The 15,937-nt window shown below is 37.1% G+C and overlaps 1 protein-coding gene across 1 annotated transcript in view; it reads left to right on the top strand.

The window, feature by feature from the left end:
• Positions 1-6,777: 6,777 nt before the first annotated feature.
• The window catches only part of SYNPO2L (synaptopodin 2 like), a 486,159-nt gene continuing 476,999 nt past the window's right edge, over positions 6,778-15,937 (top strand). The window contains exon 1 of the mRNA XM_044056201.1: positions 6,778-7,045. Within this exon, the coding sequence (XP_043912136.1) occupies positions 6,941-7,045 (105 nt within the window). The 5' untranslated portion in view covers positions 6,778-6,940. The remainder of the gene's footprint in view (positions 7,046-15,937) is intronic.

Consider the following 15,937-nt stretch of genomic DNA (forward strand, 5'->3'; position numbering starts at 1 on the left):
TTCTCCTTTGATTTATTCTTAACTCCTAGGACCTTGTGCCCACTATGCAGTGTCAGTACAGTTCATGTACTCATGCTATCATGTTTCATTTCTGTTGCACATAAGTTGTCAATACATTCCCTTCACTTTTGCCCAAGTGGACTATAACTCCCGTTCCTGTGCACCTAAGGTTATAACCTGGCAGGACCCCCCGAGGATGCCTAAGTCAGCATTTGAACAATTGTGACCCTCTGGGTGATGTCTTCAGTGCTCATGTTTATTTTATTTTATTTCATTTTGATAACTGAGTAAATAGACTGGCTAATAGACCCTTTTCAACCATGACCTGGTCACCAAGGTACAAGACAAAAATAAAAAGTTATACATAGACTAAAAAATACACAGAGCTGTACATAGTACAGTAACAAGGTAAAGAAAATACATTTGGTAAGCATTTAACCAGTGGTCATTTGTTAAAAGTATATCTTTAGAAGAATTATGTAACTACAGTGTAAGAAACAAGAATTAGCTGTTTTCATGGAAGCAAGAACATTTGGTGTCCTTAAAAACGTGTTGTTTTAGTTTATTTCTAAATAACTGAAGCACCTCCTGTTGTCTCACTTCTACAGGTAGCCAATTCCAAACAGCTGAGTCACAAATAGAGATTACTTTTCTCCTATGAAAGTTTTAAAGTGAGATCTAATGAGATAATACTATCTCCTTAGCTATATATATGTGTGCAGTTAGGCTTCATGCAAGGTCTGCTGAAAAAAATAATTATGTTTATAAACTGGAAGTTGAGGAAGTGGAAATTTAAAAAGAAGGAATTTGGGAAAAAGACAGTTTATGTAAAAGTTTCTTTACTGTAAACCTAGTTTTCTGAAAAAATTCCGGTCCAAATCCCTCTGCAACACCAAGTTTGGGGCTGTACTCTGATATTGCTAGGAACATTATAGATTTTATCTCTCTTTTTATTTACAATGGAGATGCTCAAGCTTTACCACGCAATGATGATGTAGACCATTTCAGTTACTTGACCATTTATTACTTGTGATGTCATATCTGATTAGCCAATCAATATTTATTAAATAGCAATTTCTGCTCTCTGCCACATTATAATATAATTTAATTCATATATTTGTTATATATTTTATGTTATTTTTTCCCCTTTATCATTGCCATGCCTACCAACCATCACCTTGCCATATATTTCAAGATGTTCTGAATTTTGGGCCCCCTGTACCCTGTTGCCCCACACTCTGCCAAACTAATAGTCCTGTTCGGTGCATGCATGCTTTCACTTGTACACCATCACAGCTTATAAACATAAGGCATATTTTGGCAAGGCTTACATGCAGCTTACCGTTTGTTTCCCTGGTGAATTCTCCATGCCCCAGCTTATAGCCATTAATATGGCAAATCAAGCAGCCTTTTAGGATGGGCAAGCCACTGTCAGCAACCCATTCTCAACCATCTCCAGACAGCTGCGCCAGTACTTGGCTTGCTGCCAGCCAATCTTGGGTTGCCTGGGTCACAATCAAGCCTCTGGGTCTATATCATAACATCAAAGTCTCAAAACTTTGAATGTTATAATATCGAACCCAAAACCTCTAAGATTGACAACAGCAAAGCAGCAGAACATCGATTCCAGGGAAAGAATTTGGTGGGCCATTTCCACGGCTTCACTATTTCCTCCACTGTGGTGCGATCTCGGAGTTGGTGTATTTAAGTAGGGGGTGTGGGGGCCTTAGAAATAGTTTGTAGTATTTGTGTGTTTCATGTTTTGTGCTGGAACAGCAATTTTTTTTTCCTAGGGAAAAAAAAAATCACTGTTCTTAGTCTTTGGGGTTTTTAGCTTTCGTGGTTTTGGGTTCGATATAACATTCGAAGTTTTGCAACTTCAATGTTATGATATAAACCCAAGCCTTTATACTTGTGCACCATGGAGGTGATTATGCATTTGTATTTGAATTGAACTTTGACTGAAAAGGGTCATCTAGTTCATCCCTCCTACCAAGTTAACATACAAAATAAATAAATAAGTGCTGTATCAGGAAAACCCAGTCAAAACACAGACAGCAGTGAAAGCTTTTCATGGTGCTGTTGTAGCAGAGGATAAATCCAGGATTAAATCATCAGCCAATCCTTGCTTGTGTGTGTGTGTTGTTTGTTTTTGTGCGCAGCTGCTGACAACTTATTCCATATCTTGACCCTTTCTGTTTTTAAAGTCACCGTGAGACATATTTCTAACTTCTGATAAAGTCCTAAAGCAGCTCTGCAGAGCCTACAGTAATATGTAATGTCTATTTTGGTGAAAGATGACACACATGTTATCAACTGACCCTCCAGAAACTGTTGTAGGTTTTTCTTCACTTCTTTAAGATAATTCCTTTAAATTAACATTACCAGTCTACAAATCATTCCTTACTTCCTGGGTAGCACTGCAATCACCATCTCTTTCCTTAGGGGAACATATAATTTGGTCAAACTGGAGGTCAGAATTTGTTGCTTTACAATCTGCAAGGATACGTTCTTTTTACCTTGTTAACAAACTAATAAATAATTTCTTATCTGATTTTGTTATGATTGTTGTTTACTTGGTGAAAGCTAAAGTTATGATGGGAATATCATACTGAGCAGATTATTTAATGTTACTCTGCATTATTTATACCTGTTGATGACTGTTTTTGCTCAGTAAGGAAATTATCCCTTAATTCTGCCTTAGAAGTCAATGTTCAAAAACCCTGAATAGGCACATTTATTCTGTTTATTGAAATTCAAATACATACAAGACAGGATCCTATAAAAAAACAGAGCACACACAGCACATTTCCTTTTGGCAACAAAGTGATGTAAATTGACCACAAGCTTTGGATGGAGAGAACAGAGTAAAACTGGATGTTTTGGTGGAGAGTAGTGAGTGAGTGTGTGTTGTAAGTGACCCTGCCTCATTCTTAACTGGCAGAAATGCATGTCCCTTTTATTTAAGTTCTGTTTCTGTGTCACAACCAGGAACACTAGAAAGTTGTGGAAAATGATATCAAAAAGTGAGGAAATATTTTACAAAACTGTGAGCTTCAATACCCAAACTCACTACCCTCAGTCTGTTATATTTTATGCTACAACTTGTATTAATTACATAGGTTCTTAGACAGATTTCCTACCATATGTAAGTGCTTTCATTCTGAGTTTTCCTTAAGTGCAGTGCAGGCTATGTTTTGAGCAGTTCCTTTTCAAGGCCAATAAACAGGGCAACCAATGCAGTGTATACATACATACATACATATTAGACATTCATCTGGGTACTCCATTTTAGAGGGAACGTAATTACCTGTGCCTGTTTTGATAAAATTTAATTTATAAATCAGTTAGTAAACTGCTGCTGTCCCCTCCCCCACAATACATTAATCAGTAAAAATTTAACTCCCAAATCCCTTGAATACAGGCAATATAAACTGAATAAAAAAGCTATAAGAGTTAACAGGGTCTATATTACAACATCGAACTAAAACAAGTTAGAACGCTGTAATATCGAACCCTGAAGTCCAAAAGTGGAAAATAGCGAAGCCACGGCACATCGACTTTTTTCCCAGGGAAAAAAATTGGTGGGCCGTTTTCGAGGCTTTGCTATTTCCTCCACTGTGGTGCGATCTAGGAGTTGGTATATTTAAGTAGGAGGGTGTGAGCGGGCACAGCCCCCCACATTTTTTTTTTTTCACAGAACAGCGATTTTTTTCCCTGGGAAAAAAATCGCTGTTCTGTGCTTTCGGTTTTGTTGGGTTTCGAACATAATAGTTTGATAATACAATGATCGAACTTTTGTAATTTCAACGTTGTGATATAGACCCCGAGTTAACAATCTTCATAAAATGGTCACTAGTAATGGTGTTTTTCTGTTTCTTTTCACAGTTAGTTCACTTAAAACGTGCATGGAGTCACTGAATTCAACTCCCTTGAACACCTTTAACATTTTAAACAACAAGGTCATTTGAACATCTCATATACTTAAATTAACATTTAGGGTGAACCATTATTTTCCTTGGAAGCTCAGCTACACACAGTAAAACTCTGTTATGACTGTCACATCTATATGAATGAGTTATTGAAGTGGAACTTGAACCTGTCACCTCTAGTATATGGAGATAGCATCACTGCCAGTGGACTAACAAAAATCTCGGGACAGATAGGAATTATGTGTTCCCTTAAGAGCTTTGTCCATTCAGTTAGTAAATCCCTAACATGGTGATTAAAGTCATATTACAAATGCATACACACACACACACACACACACACACACACACACACACACCGCAAACACACACAGCTACAGAATAAGACATCTGCTTAGGCACTGTTAGAATCACAGAAGTGAAAGGATAATATTAGCTCTCATTTGGGACTCAGATCCAAGATGTCCAGCATACCATGATATCACTGTCACTGGACCAATCAGGACCTCTGTATAGATAGGTGTTGACTTTTCTTTTCAGAACTTTATCCTTTCGGCTAGGAAGCCCCCCCCCCCCCACACACACACATAGTGATCAAGTTGAGGTCATTTTCACCTCTTTTTCTTATGCCTGTCACTTAATCTTCATTCTCATTGAAAAGTACTGTGACTACATGTTTTAACTTAAGATTCATGTGATTAAGCTCTAACACAGCCTGAATGATAAAATGAGAAATAGAATAAAACATTTGAAACATGACTTATCTTGGCTTTTCCTTACTACATGCTGGAAAAATGTATTAAACTGTTGCTATCCTGTCTTAGATTTACTTAAATATATAAATGCAGCATGTTTGGCATTTTTAATCAAAAATATAATATTATAAATGATAAAAAAATGTTTATTTTGTTTGGAGAGGAAGATAAAAAATTGCAGAAAAATTGCAAGTGCAGTTTTCTAGTGGTCCTTAGTCACGAGACATTGTCTTTTATAGGCTCACTCTACTCTGGGTGATAGTTCAAATAGATTCATAGCAGAGGTGTGAGATATGTAACCATAACTGTAAATCATATGACTCAGAAAAATAAACTCTGATTTAAAAACAAGTTCAGCAAATATCAAAACTCACTGTAACATTAATAAAACTTTTGGAGGTGAGAGGCTTTGCCTGTCTATGACACAATGTGAGGGTGCACCCCTTGTAGCCCAGCTACTGATGCAGATTAACTTGAGATCACTTTACCTCACAGTAGGGGAAATACTATGAAGGATGGCAATCTCAGACTTAGTTCAGATGTCTTACAGTCATACCTACAGGCTTGCTATTCTGAGGATTACAGATATAATTAAAAGTAATATAGCCTACTCGGTCACATAACCTCAGGGAAACTAAAACATTTCTCAACCTTTCAGCAGTGGACCCAGACTTAATTTCTCATGTTAAAGCCTTTGTAATGCTGTTCTTGATTTGGTAGAAATAGCCCTCCCAGTAGTCTGTCTGACAACAACATCTTTGCCACTCTGTATCTATGACATCATAATCACTGTTTTGATTTCCATGACAAAGACATTACTTCTCATTGAAACTCCATGTTAACGTCTGTGTAGTAACTTAATTTAGTATCACTGTCGTAAAGTTTAGAATGGAGCTGCATTGCTCCACTCCTTTAAAATCAACTCCTTTCTGTCATTTAGGTGTGTGATTCTCAATCCTACTTCAGTAGGTCCTTTAATACCATCTACTCAGGAGATGCCGTTTAAACCCTCTCAGGGCATTCACATCAATGTTTATATTTTGGAATCTGTTTTAATATTTTGGTCATTTATACTTTTACCTTGCTTAACTTGTCTGCTGTTTTGGCTCGCCTTATGTTATTTTAATTTGTTTTAATACATAAATTAATAAAATGGAAATAATAAATAAAGTGAAATTAGCAGTGCTTATGCTAAATGAATGGGCCATTCCTGCCCAACCTGTCACAGAAATATTTTGACTTTTGTTTATCACAAGGGTATAGATGTTTTTGCACTTTTAAATGATGGGGCAGAAGATGGGTACAGAATGACAGCAACATATACTGCAGTGACATTTAACACCTTCAGGTCTTTTCTGTAGTTCACTTCTACTTGTTTGCATCACTTGCACTAGTTGTGCATCTTTTATAATGCATCTTTATTATGGTATCAGTTTTCCTAGTGCAAATCTGCCTATACAAGCAGAATTAGAAACATTGTCTGGTTCTTCTGCACAGAAATTAAATAAGCGTTAAAGTGCAAAACAAGGACACACTGCTGTAACTGAGTGGTCTGGCAAATCAAAAGTACTGCTGTCTAAGTGATAGTTACACGTTCCCTTAGTGTGGGTTCGGATTTGCACAGTGGACTCCATGAATGGTTCAATTTAGTAGTTTAACTTTACCAAAGTTATGAAATAGGACAAATCTTTAGCAGAGGACTATATATTTACACTGGGCTGTCTACATCTGTGTCCTCATCATCTTTCATAGTACTTCCATTTTGATAAGACACTTGCCTTTTGTTTGCATTTAGCTCCAGTACCTATAAATATTGTTCAAATTAAATGTATTTAAAGGAAAAAAAATAATTAATGGGAACTCTTTCCTTAAAGGTTGTGTACACATCACATGAGCCTAGCAGAAGATGAGAAAGTGTGTGAAGAGCTATTTTTATCACACTCCTAAGTGCTCTGTGACTACTTTGGCAAAGAAGAGATTGACACAACATGTGCTCTGTAACTCTGGCTGAGAATCAAGGGTGGAGAGATTTCCTAATGTTAGAAACTTGTGCAGTGGTTCAGCCTTGTGTCCAGAAGGGTCTGTGACAGGAGCAACAGTGTGAGGCTTACAGCTGACAGTTTTGTTCTGACGTGAACAGAGGGAAGGTGGGAGACGCTACACATTCACTGGGAACACAGAAGATGGGTATGAATCAGAACAGCTTTAAAATTCCTCCATTGAGCTACTGAGTGTGAAATCAGCCCCCAGATAACCATGGTGGCAAGAGAACAGGTTCTAATTACTCTTTCTGGAGGAACTCCTTGGGGTTTTAGGCTACAAGGGGGTTCGGAACAAGGCAGACCACTCCAGGTGGCAAAGGTATGTCTAAAGCAAAATGCTTGAAAAATATTTACAGGCTGGCAGCTAGTAGAATTTACTAACTGATATGCAAGGGGTTTCTTCAAGAATTAGTTTACTCATTTCAGATAAATGCTGTTCATGCTGTTCTTTAATAGGAAGAGAAACAACTTCCAAATGACACATTATATTATTCTTGTGTAAATAATATATTTATAGATAGTTACTTAATGTACAATGCATGAAGTTTACTGCCACAAATGTACCCTCTCTTTTAAGCTATGTGTTCAGTGGTTCCTTTTAGTCTGTGAATATTGGTGACTAAAACTCAATTTGTTTTAATAACAGCTAACAGCACAGACAGCTTGGCTATGCTATCATTGCTTTTACCAAGAATAAAGAAAAATTAAAGAGAGTAATATATATTTTTGAGTTCAGGCTCAGAAGATGATGAAGATAAATCGATAAACAATGAAATATATGACTTTGCTTGTGAAAAGAGGAATAAAATCTGAATTATAGCACATTAAACCAAACTATTAACTGTTTAATGGAGACTAAGCTTGAGGAAAAGAGGCAACATCAAAATCCTTTGTAAAAATGACAGTATACCTGCCCAAGGAAAATCTAGATAGATGAAAGAAATCTCATTTTTTAGTAGAAAATAATGTTACAACTTTTAAAAGAAGCAGTGGTAATTATTTATTGTAAAATATAGATGGCATAGTTTGCAGATAAGGACATAAAAGCTAATTAATATTATGGTAAAATATTTTTAAAATATTTTTGATAAGTTGTTAAAAATGTTTTAAATTAAAATGTTATAATTTTCTTAGAGTAATTGTCAGATACACTTTTTAACTGAGCATATTTTTTCTACCCCATGTCAGCTGGCCGTGAAGCGGTAGTAGCCTCCCATTTTAAGAAAATGCCAGTGTGTTCTTTTTCAATCAGTGATTGTAAGCAGAGTGTAGTTCCCCCATCCCCTGACCAAGTGGTGACTAAATTGATTATATAGAATGATGCATTTTTCCTAAAGAGAGGGAATGAATTTGAGAGATAATCAGTGAAAGAAGGATGTAAAATATTCTTCATTACTCCAGTCCTTCCTGATAAAATTCTTAAAGATGTCAGGATACTGGAAACCCTTGTATCTGAACAGCACATATCCTTCTGTAGGCCAAGCAGTTATAAATTTCCAGGCATCTTCAGTGTTTTACAGCTATATCTTATCTGTTTTCAGTGTGATCAGATGAAATAAAGCAGGATATTCAGTCATATGTTACTGATGACTCATTTTCTTATTTGTGTCATCCTGCAGGAGTACCTTATAAAGCTTATAGAACTGGTATGGTTGCAAAACCATTAAGGCACCTTAGCTGATTCTTGGTTTCTCACTTCTGCTTCATTGCGGTAGTGGTCCTTGATTAGTATGTTTACATTTTTCTCAATTTCATACTTCAGTGTTGGCCTAGTATATACATTTTTGTAGTGTATCACCTACTATAAAGCAATAGGTATAAGTTGAAGGGGTTATTTTGTTTGGCTATAAGCAATTATAAGCACGCATAAAGAGACTTCTTCATGTCATGCTACTGTGTAACTCTGGATGCAGTAGACCAATTAAATATTTTACACACACACACACACACACACACACACATATATATATATATATATATATATATATATATATATATATACACACACACACACACACATATATATATATATATATATATATATATATATATATATATATATAAAATATAATGATTGTAGTAGCACGCAGCAATATGGCTTGAGAGAATTTATCCCCTGAATGCTCCTCCTTTAGTCTGCTGTGTAAGCAGACACCCAAGTGTGTCAGTGTTATCCCATCTGTATGTAAGAAATAGAATCTGGTGTTTAGATATCTATAAAAGCTGCAGTACTTGCTGGCTCCATTCTAGCGTGGCTTGATAATTTTGTTAAATGTGTCTCAGTCTTTTAAAAGGTGAAGTCATTCTGCTTGCATTTGATAATACATGTGATTAAAATGAGCATCAAGGGCTGAAACACCCCAAATGATGAGCACTGTTACCGTCTCCTTCACAGTCATATTTATCTTGTGTCCTAAGACATTAATTTAGATTGTCACAAGGCATGCAGAGGGTTAATTATGCAAGGTGGCACTTATGAAATGGATCTTCTGATTTCATTGCATCTATTTACACCCCACCCCCCTAATTCACTTAACTTTGCTCCTGTAACTGGTTTCCTGAATCCTACATTTGTTACAGAGTCTGGTTCTACTCACTCTATTAGAATATTTCTGTTTGAAGACCATTCTGTTCATTAATTTTGCTGGGCCCTCCATATCTGCTGCTCCTTATGGGGGACTCTGACTTTTACAATCCAACTCTAGGTGGCTTGACTCCTATAATCCTGCTAGAGGTCACTGATTCTGTAAATCCTGCTTATATCTCCCAGGTGTGGCAGTCTTGCTATTGCCACTTTTTCTTCTTCTTCTTCCGGCTTTTTCCAGTTAGGGGTCACCACAGCGGATCACCTGTCCACTCATGAGTGGTAGTGGAGTTTTACAGTGTCGAGTTGCCAGCCTGGCGCCCAACCTTCCAGAGAAGGCATACACACTCATGCACTCACACTTAGGGCCAATTTATAGTGTCCAATTCACCTAAAGCATGTCTTTGGGATGTGGGAGGAAACCGGAGCACCCGGAGGAAACCCATGCGGCCACAGGGAGGACATGCAGACTCTGCACAGAAGGCACCCCAACCAAGGATCGAACCGGAGAACCTCTTGCTGTGAGGCAGCAATGCTAACCACTGCACCACCGCAGCCACCCTAGTCTTGCTATTATAATTCTGCTACAGTCCTTCTGATTCTTCCCACTAGTTTATTGTGTCCTTAGAAACATTAATTATGATGAGTATCATGATTATTAATTCTGTTTGAGATATCCCCCAGTGGTCTGACTCCTTTAGTCCTATTGTATGTATCTTAATTCCATTAATTCTGCTTTCTTGCCTTTGGAATGCTGCTAGAATTCCTACTGATTTACTTATTAGGAGCCTTCTAAATAGTTAGAGAGCCTTCAGAGCACTCCTAGCTCTATCTTCCTTTCATCTGTAGGACTCTGTGACCCTACTTATGCACACACAGGGTCTTGTTACTTTGCTAATTTTCACTGAATTATACAATTATCTTGAGGCTTCTGTCTACAGTAGCCTTTTTTCTTGGTTCGTACCCTCACCATCTGCAGTTCCCTGTGGACCTGTGTGTACCCTTAAGTTTCCTCTAGTAAGGGATGAGAAATGAGTGGCCAGTTCAAGACCTTCCCACTTCAGAGATGTTTTTTTCTTGGTTCATACCCCGTCACTGCAGCTCAGTAAGGACCTGCCTATTGCCCTTGTCTATCCATTTGTTTATCTGTTAGGGAATGAGAATTGACTGGCTAATTCCTCAAGACTTTTCCACTTCATTGACGTCTTTTGTGTTTGCCATGATCCATCATGTCTCCTTACATGTGTAGGTGCAGATGTTCATACACATGCACAGTATAAGGTCATACCACACTTTTTTTTCATATTTACTGCGCTCTAAGTAGTCCCACGAGATGTTGTAGCAGTGAGAAAATCCCTTGCTTTCCCCTGAAAATGCTAGTCTTTCTTGGGCACTTCTCCTACGTGATCATTGAACAAAGACGGCTCGGGTCAGTAGTGGCTTGAGCATACACCCTCCCTCTATGCAACTGGACTTTCAGCTGATTCTGTGAGTTCTGTTTATGTGCTGACTGAATTAGCTTTGCTTGGAAGAGTCCTAAAATTCTAAAGCTGTCTGTGACTGTGCAGGCTACTGGAAAGCGCATTTTGATGCATGGTATAACTATTTATAACATGACAACTTCTGTCCATGTTTCCTGGTTTTGTCCTCCAAATGTCCACAACCAGGAGGAACAGAGGGGCATCCCACTCCACTGAGGAATATGCTGTCTTGGATACTCATACATCTATTCTGTATTACAATTCTTGATAACAGTGGATCATTTTTTATCTTTAGTATACCCGTTTACCAGCAGTATAGCTTACAGAAATATATATATATATATATATATATATATATATATAGACGATAGCAGGTAAGCATCACAAACACATAATCTGGTCATTTATCCATGTAATGCTTTCTTTCTGTTAATACTATTGCTGGGAAATTGTCACTTGCATGCACTTCTCTTTGGGTAAAAATAGTCCTTTCTGTAACAGGCGCTTGTTATCTGTCTCATTTCAGTGCCCCAAGGGAACAAATATATATCAGTCTGAGAAGAAGACTGTCAAACTCCAGTGGCAGAAAAAACAACAGTAGACAATGTAAAATGTCTTTGCATTCTGTGGAGCTTGTTTCCTTAAGATCCTTATATCATTGTGCAGCAAGGGAAAAAGAGTATAAAATAGGTAAAAGATAATATGTCTAAGGCATATATCTCATGTATTTTAGACATTTTGATTTAAATGCAATGTAAAAATTGTAATTAAAGCTCTGAAATAGCAAATACTGTACAATGGAAAGTTAAAGGGAAAAATAAAAAAAAATGTTCTTTAAGGCTTCATTTTTCAGCCCCAAACTTATATCAAACGAGACAGCACTCAACCTGCAGCCCTAATTACAGGGTCAGTTGTTTTCAGTCTTAATGTTCTGGCTATAAAAAATCCCTTAAGAAAATTCTAAATGAGCAGATGCAGCTTGTACAATGGCAGGCACTAGTCTGCTCAGGGTCAGGTATGATCGACCAGCATGGCCACTTTGAATATTATCTTCATCTTACAAACTGGCTCTCAGAACTGTGGTCATTTGTCTAGATACAGCTAGACTCTTCTACACCCTCCTGTCATTACAGAAGTGTCATTCCTAATATCTTGAAGAATAGAATTTTGTATGTGATAAAATGTAAGCACCAGTAGCAAGACGCCTCTGGAAAATAGAGAGAGCTTATTTTGGTGAGCCATAGGTGGTACAAAAACAATGCTGGAACAGATAATATCTGTCCTTCCTGAGTCATTCCACTATGCAAGATGGCAGTAAAATGGCATTTCACTGAGCAACACAGGCAACTTTAGTCATGGAGATGATCCATGGGTGATAAAAGCAGTTCTGGGAGACATAGATAATATTTATTCTTCATGAGTCACTGCATTGTACAGGATAACATAAACACATCACTGGTTATATGAATATCTTATTCATGGAGATGATTCACTGATGATACGAAGGCAGCTACAGAATGCTGAGATGGTATCTTTCTTTTCTGAGTTGCTCCATTACAAAAACATGTCACATGTACACCTTATTCATGGAGGTGATACATGGGTAATATATAGGCATTTCTGGAACACACACGTAATATCTGAGCTTTCTGAGACAATCAGTTATAAAGGATGACATAAGGATGACACATCACAGGATATTATGGAAAGCTTAGTCATGGAAGTGATTATAAAGGCCATTGTGGAACACAAAAATAGTATATGTCTGTATTGAATCCCTTCAGTTTACAGGATGACATCAGGATGACACATCTCTGGGTATTACAGATAATTTAATCATGGAGATGATCTGTGGATGATATGAAGACAGTCCTGGAACATACCAATAATACTCATCCTTTCACTGTACAGGATAACACATTAGTGGAGAGGCAGTGCAAAGGGCAGGCTTCAGGAGCAGCCTTGTGAGCATGTAGGAGTCACTGCTGTTATGTGTATGATGCAGCTGTGTCGCCCAGTATTCCAACTGTGTTCATTTTCAACCAGTTCTACAGCAGTCAGTCATTGATTATGGTGTGCTGGTATTATCAAAGTACTTCCCCAGTGTTCTGTGTTTGTAAAGAAATGATAACACACCAGCAGATGCACCAGAGGCACAAAATATAAATGTATTCAGTAAATTAACTATAATAGGTGAGCGCTTTCATTCCACACTGGAACCTCTTCTGAACTAGTAAAAACCTGTAAACCATTTACTACATATGCTTTTAAAACATAATGATGCACTACTTATTGAGGTTTCATGTAAGGCAGTAAAAAATATTTATATATATATATATATATATATATATATATATATATATATATATATATTTTTTTTTTTTAATGTTTTTTTATACATTTTTCATACACATCTTTTATACATGCTGCTTATATATTAAATACCTCTATTTATATATTTGCAAAAATCTCAGCATGGCCAGCAACCACTCAGGAATGTAAAATACAAAAATCGAACCTCAAAACTATCCAAATACTGCTAAGGACTAAGGAATTAAACCGAATATATAAAAATAAAAACATTTTTATTACTAAAACTAGTTAAAATAAAGTGCTTTCGTTTTTTCTAATGATGGACATCTTCAGAATATAAAAACAGTAACAACACATGCAAAAGCCATTTCAGCTCCTTCTGCCACAAAAAACTTCTTCCAGTCACCACTGTACTGATCCACTTTGATCTTTTTAAGCACAGAGAATCTGAATTTCACAATGTGTTCACATTCCGTGATGTGCCTTGCCAGGGCACTTTTACTGTCATTTTCACTAATACCATAGAGGTGCTGATATACCTTATTCAGAGAATTGTTAATCTTACTGATGTAAAAAGCAAATAAAATGGCAAATAAGATTAAATGCCACTTCCCCACTACATATCAATGAAGCTGTTTCACTAACAGTGACTTAAGATACAGAGCTTCAAAACTTTGAGCTAGTTCATTTTTTTGTGTTGCTATCCCTTTAAAATTTTTGTCAGACTTTTACAAGGTTACATAGATTTCTTTTCCTGTTTGAAGATAAGCAGACAGCTTTTGCCTGTGTTTTTACTGTTTTTATATTCTGAAGATGTCCATCATTAGAATGGCAGAAAGCGCTTAATTTTAACTAGTTTTATTAATAAAAATTTGTTATTTTTATATATTCAGTACTGTTGCTTAGTCCCTGGCAACATTTGGATCATTTTGAGGTTCTATTTATATATATTTGAGAATGTAATTGGATAATTAGTATCACATCACTAATTTTTAAAAGTATATGTAGTACATTGTTTACAAGGTTTACTAGTTTTAAAGAAGTTCTGGTGTGGAATGAAAGAGCTTAATTATTTTAACAAATATATTGAATACATATATATTTTGTGGGGTCTATCTCATAAGATCAAAAGACTGAAAACCAAAATATCTAAATTTCAAAATATTGAGCCCCCTGCACCCCCTATGTGGGGGACTACATCCCCCACAACCCCTGCTAATTATTTATGCCAGCTCTGAGATTGTGCAACAGTGGAGAAGGGGTACATTCTCATTTTTGATATTTTGAGTTTTAGATATTTTGGTTTGCAATCTTTTGAACTTTAGATCTTATGACAGACCCATTTTGTGGCACTGGTACATCCACTGGCATTTTGTTTTTGGATTTAGAGTTGGTATACACTTTTTAACTAATAAACGAGACAGAGGCAGTGGAGTGCCTGGTGTAGAACAACAAAATCCTTTATGTTAGCGATGGCAACAAAATAAACCCTATGGCATTAGCTACAGGAATAATTTACAGTTTCACAGCATCACTACAGCCTACCAGAAAGGTACAACATTACAATCTGAAGAGCTACTCAAGGAGTAAAATGCAATCCATGTTGTGATGTACTGAAAATGTGTTACGGATTTTAAAACCTGAACTTCTTCCTTTGTTTAGCTATCAAGAAATCACGTAGTATGACAAAGTGTGTCCTTTTTGGGGTGTCCTTATCCTTGAAAATGGAATTAAATGGAGAACATCTAAATGTAGACCATGAGGTACCCCTTGAGCAGATGAGCTACCGCTTTCACTGTGCCATACAAAAATAACAGGCTACACAATGTGTCTAAGATGTAACACCTCAAAGTCTCTCTGAAAGCTTCCCAGAAAACTCCATTTGACACTACCCTATCAGGTAGTCCTGGTGAATATCAGGCCAACATTGCCCACCTATCTCAATTAGATGTGGCTTGGACTTAATCTATTTCATATTAAGTGAGACACTTAGGGGGTTCTCAGTGGCCTGAGTCACTTAGATCAGTTATTTTTTCCCTACTGAACAGCAGTGTGTCCTGTCATCTTCAAACTGATCAGTCTGTGTGAACATTGTCTTGTGGGACTGGAGAGGGATATTTGTCCACATTCTGAACAATGGGTAGCTATCCTTGAAATATTTCCTCCCAATATATAGAATCCTATCATAAGCTGGAAGTCCCATAGTTGCAGACCTTACAAGATCAAGCTGGGAATATCGAAAACCCAGAAGCACGACCAGCAAACTACAAACTCAGCACAGGAACCCCCATACCCCTGCTAATTCTAAATACAATCTCTGAGATTTTACTACTGTGGGGAAGGGAGCAAAACCCCAATCTGCACTGTACTGCAATCCTGCACAATTACTGTTCATGCCATTTGAGCTTCTGAGTTTTCAATATTTCCAGCTCAACCTTGTAAGGTTTGCTCTTGTGGGACTTCGAGCATATAATAGGGACCCATATATGTATATTCTATATTCTTAAGATTGACCACTCCCTGAAAAAGAGGTACACAAGACCAGGTTGTCTCCTTGTGATCAAGGCACCCACAATCGATATTGCAGTCCCCCACTCTTGGTACTCTTTTCTATGAGTTCCTCTTGAACTGATGGGATAACAAGGGTGTAGTCATGAGTCATATACGAATAAGTGCAATGACATCTACTGTGGCAAATACCTCGTCTGAATAGGTAATACACTTAACTCTTACAACTTAGGAGTGAACTTGTACAGTAAGCAACCTCTCTTTGACTCACCACTGTCTCCTATCCTACTACAGTTTGCCAGTCCCCCCTTGTTTCCTAGTTTTA

Source organism: Protopterus annectens, chromosome 14.part0 (assembly GCF_019279795.1).
Source record: "Protopterus annectens isolate FY-2018-M chromosome 14.part0, PAN1.0, whole genome shotgun sequence".
NCBI lineage: Eukaryota > Metazoa > Chordata > Ceratodontiformes > Protopteridae > Protopterus > Protopterus annectens.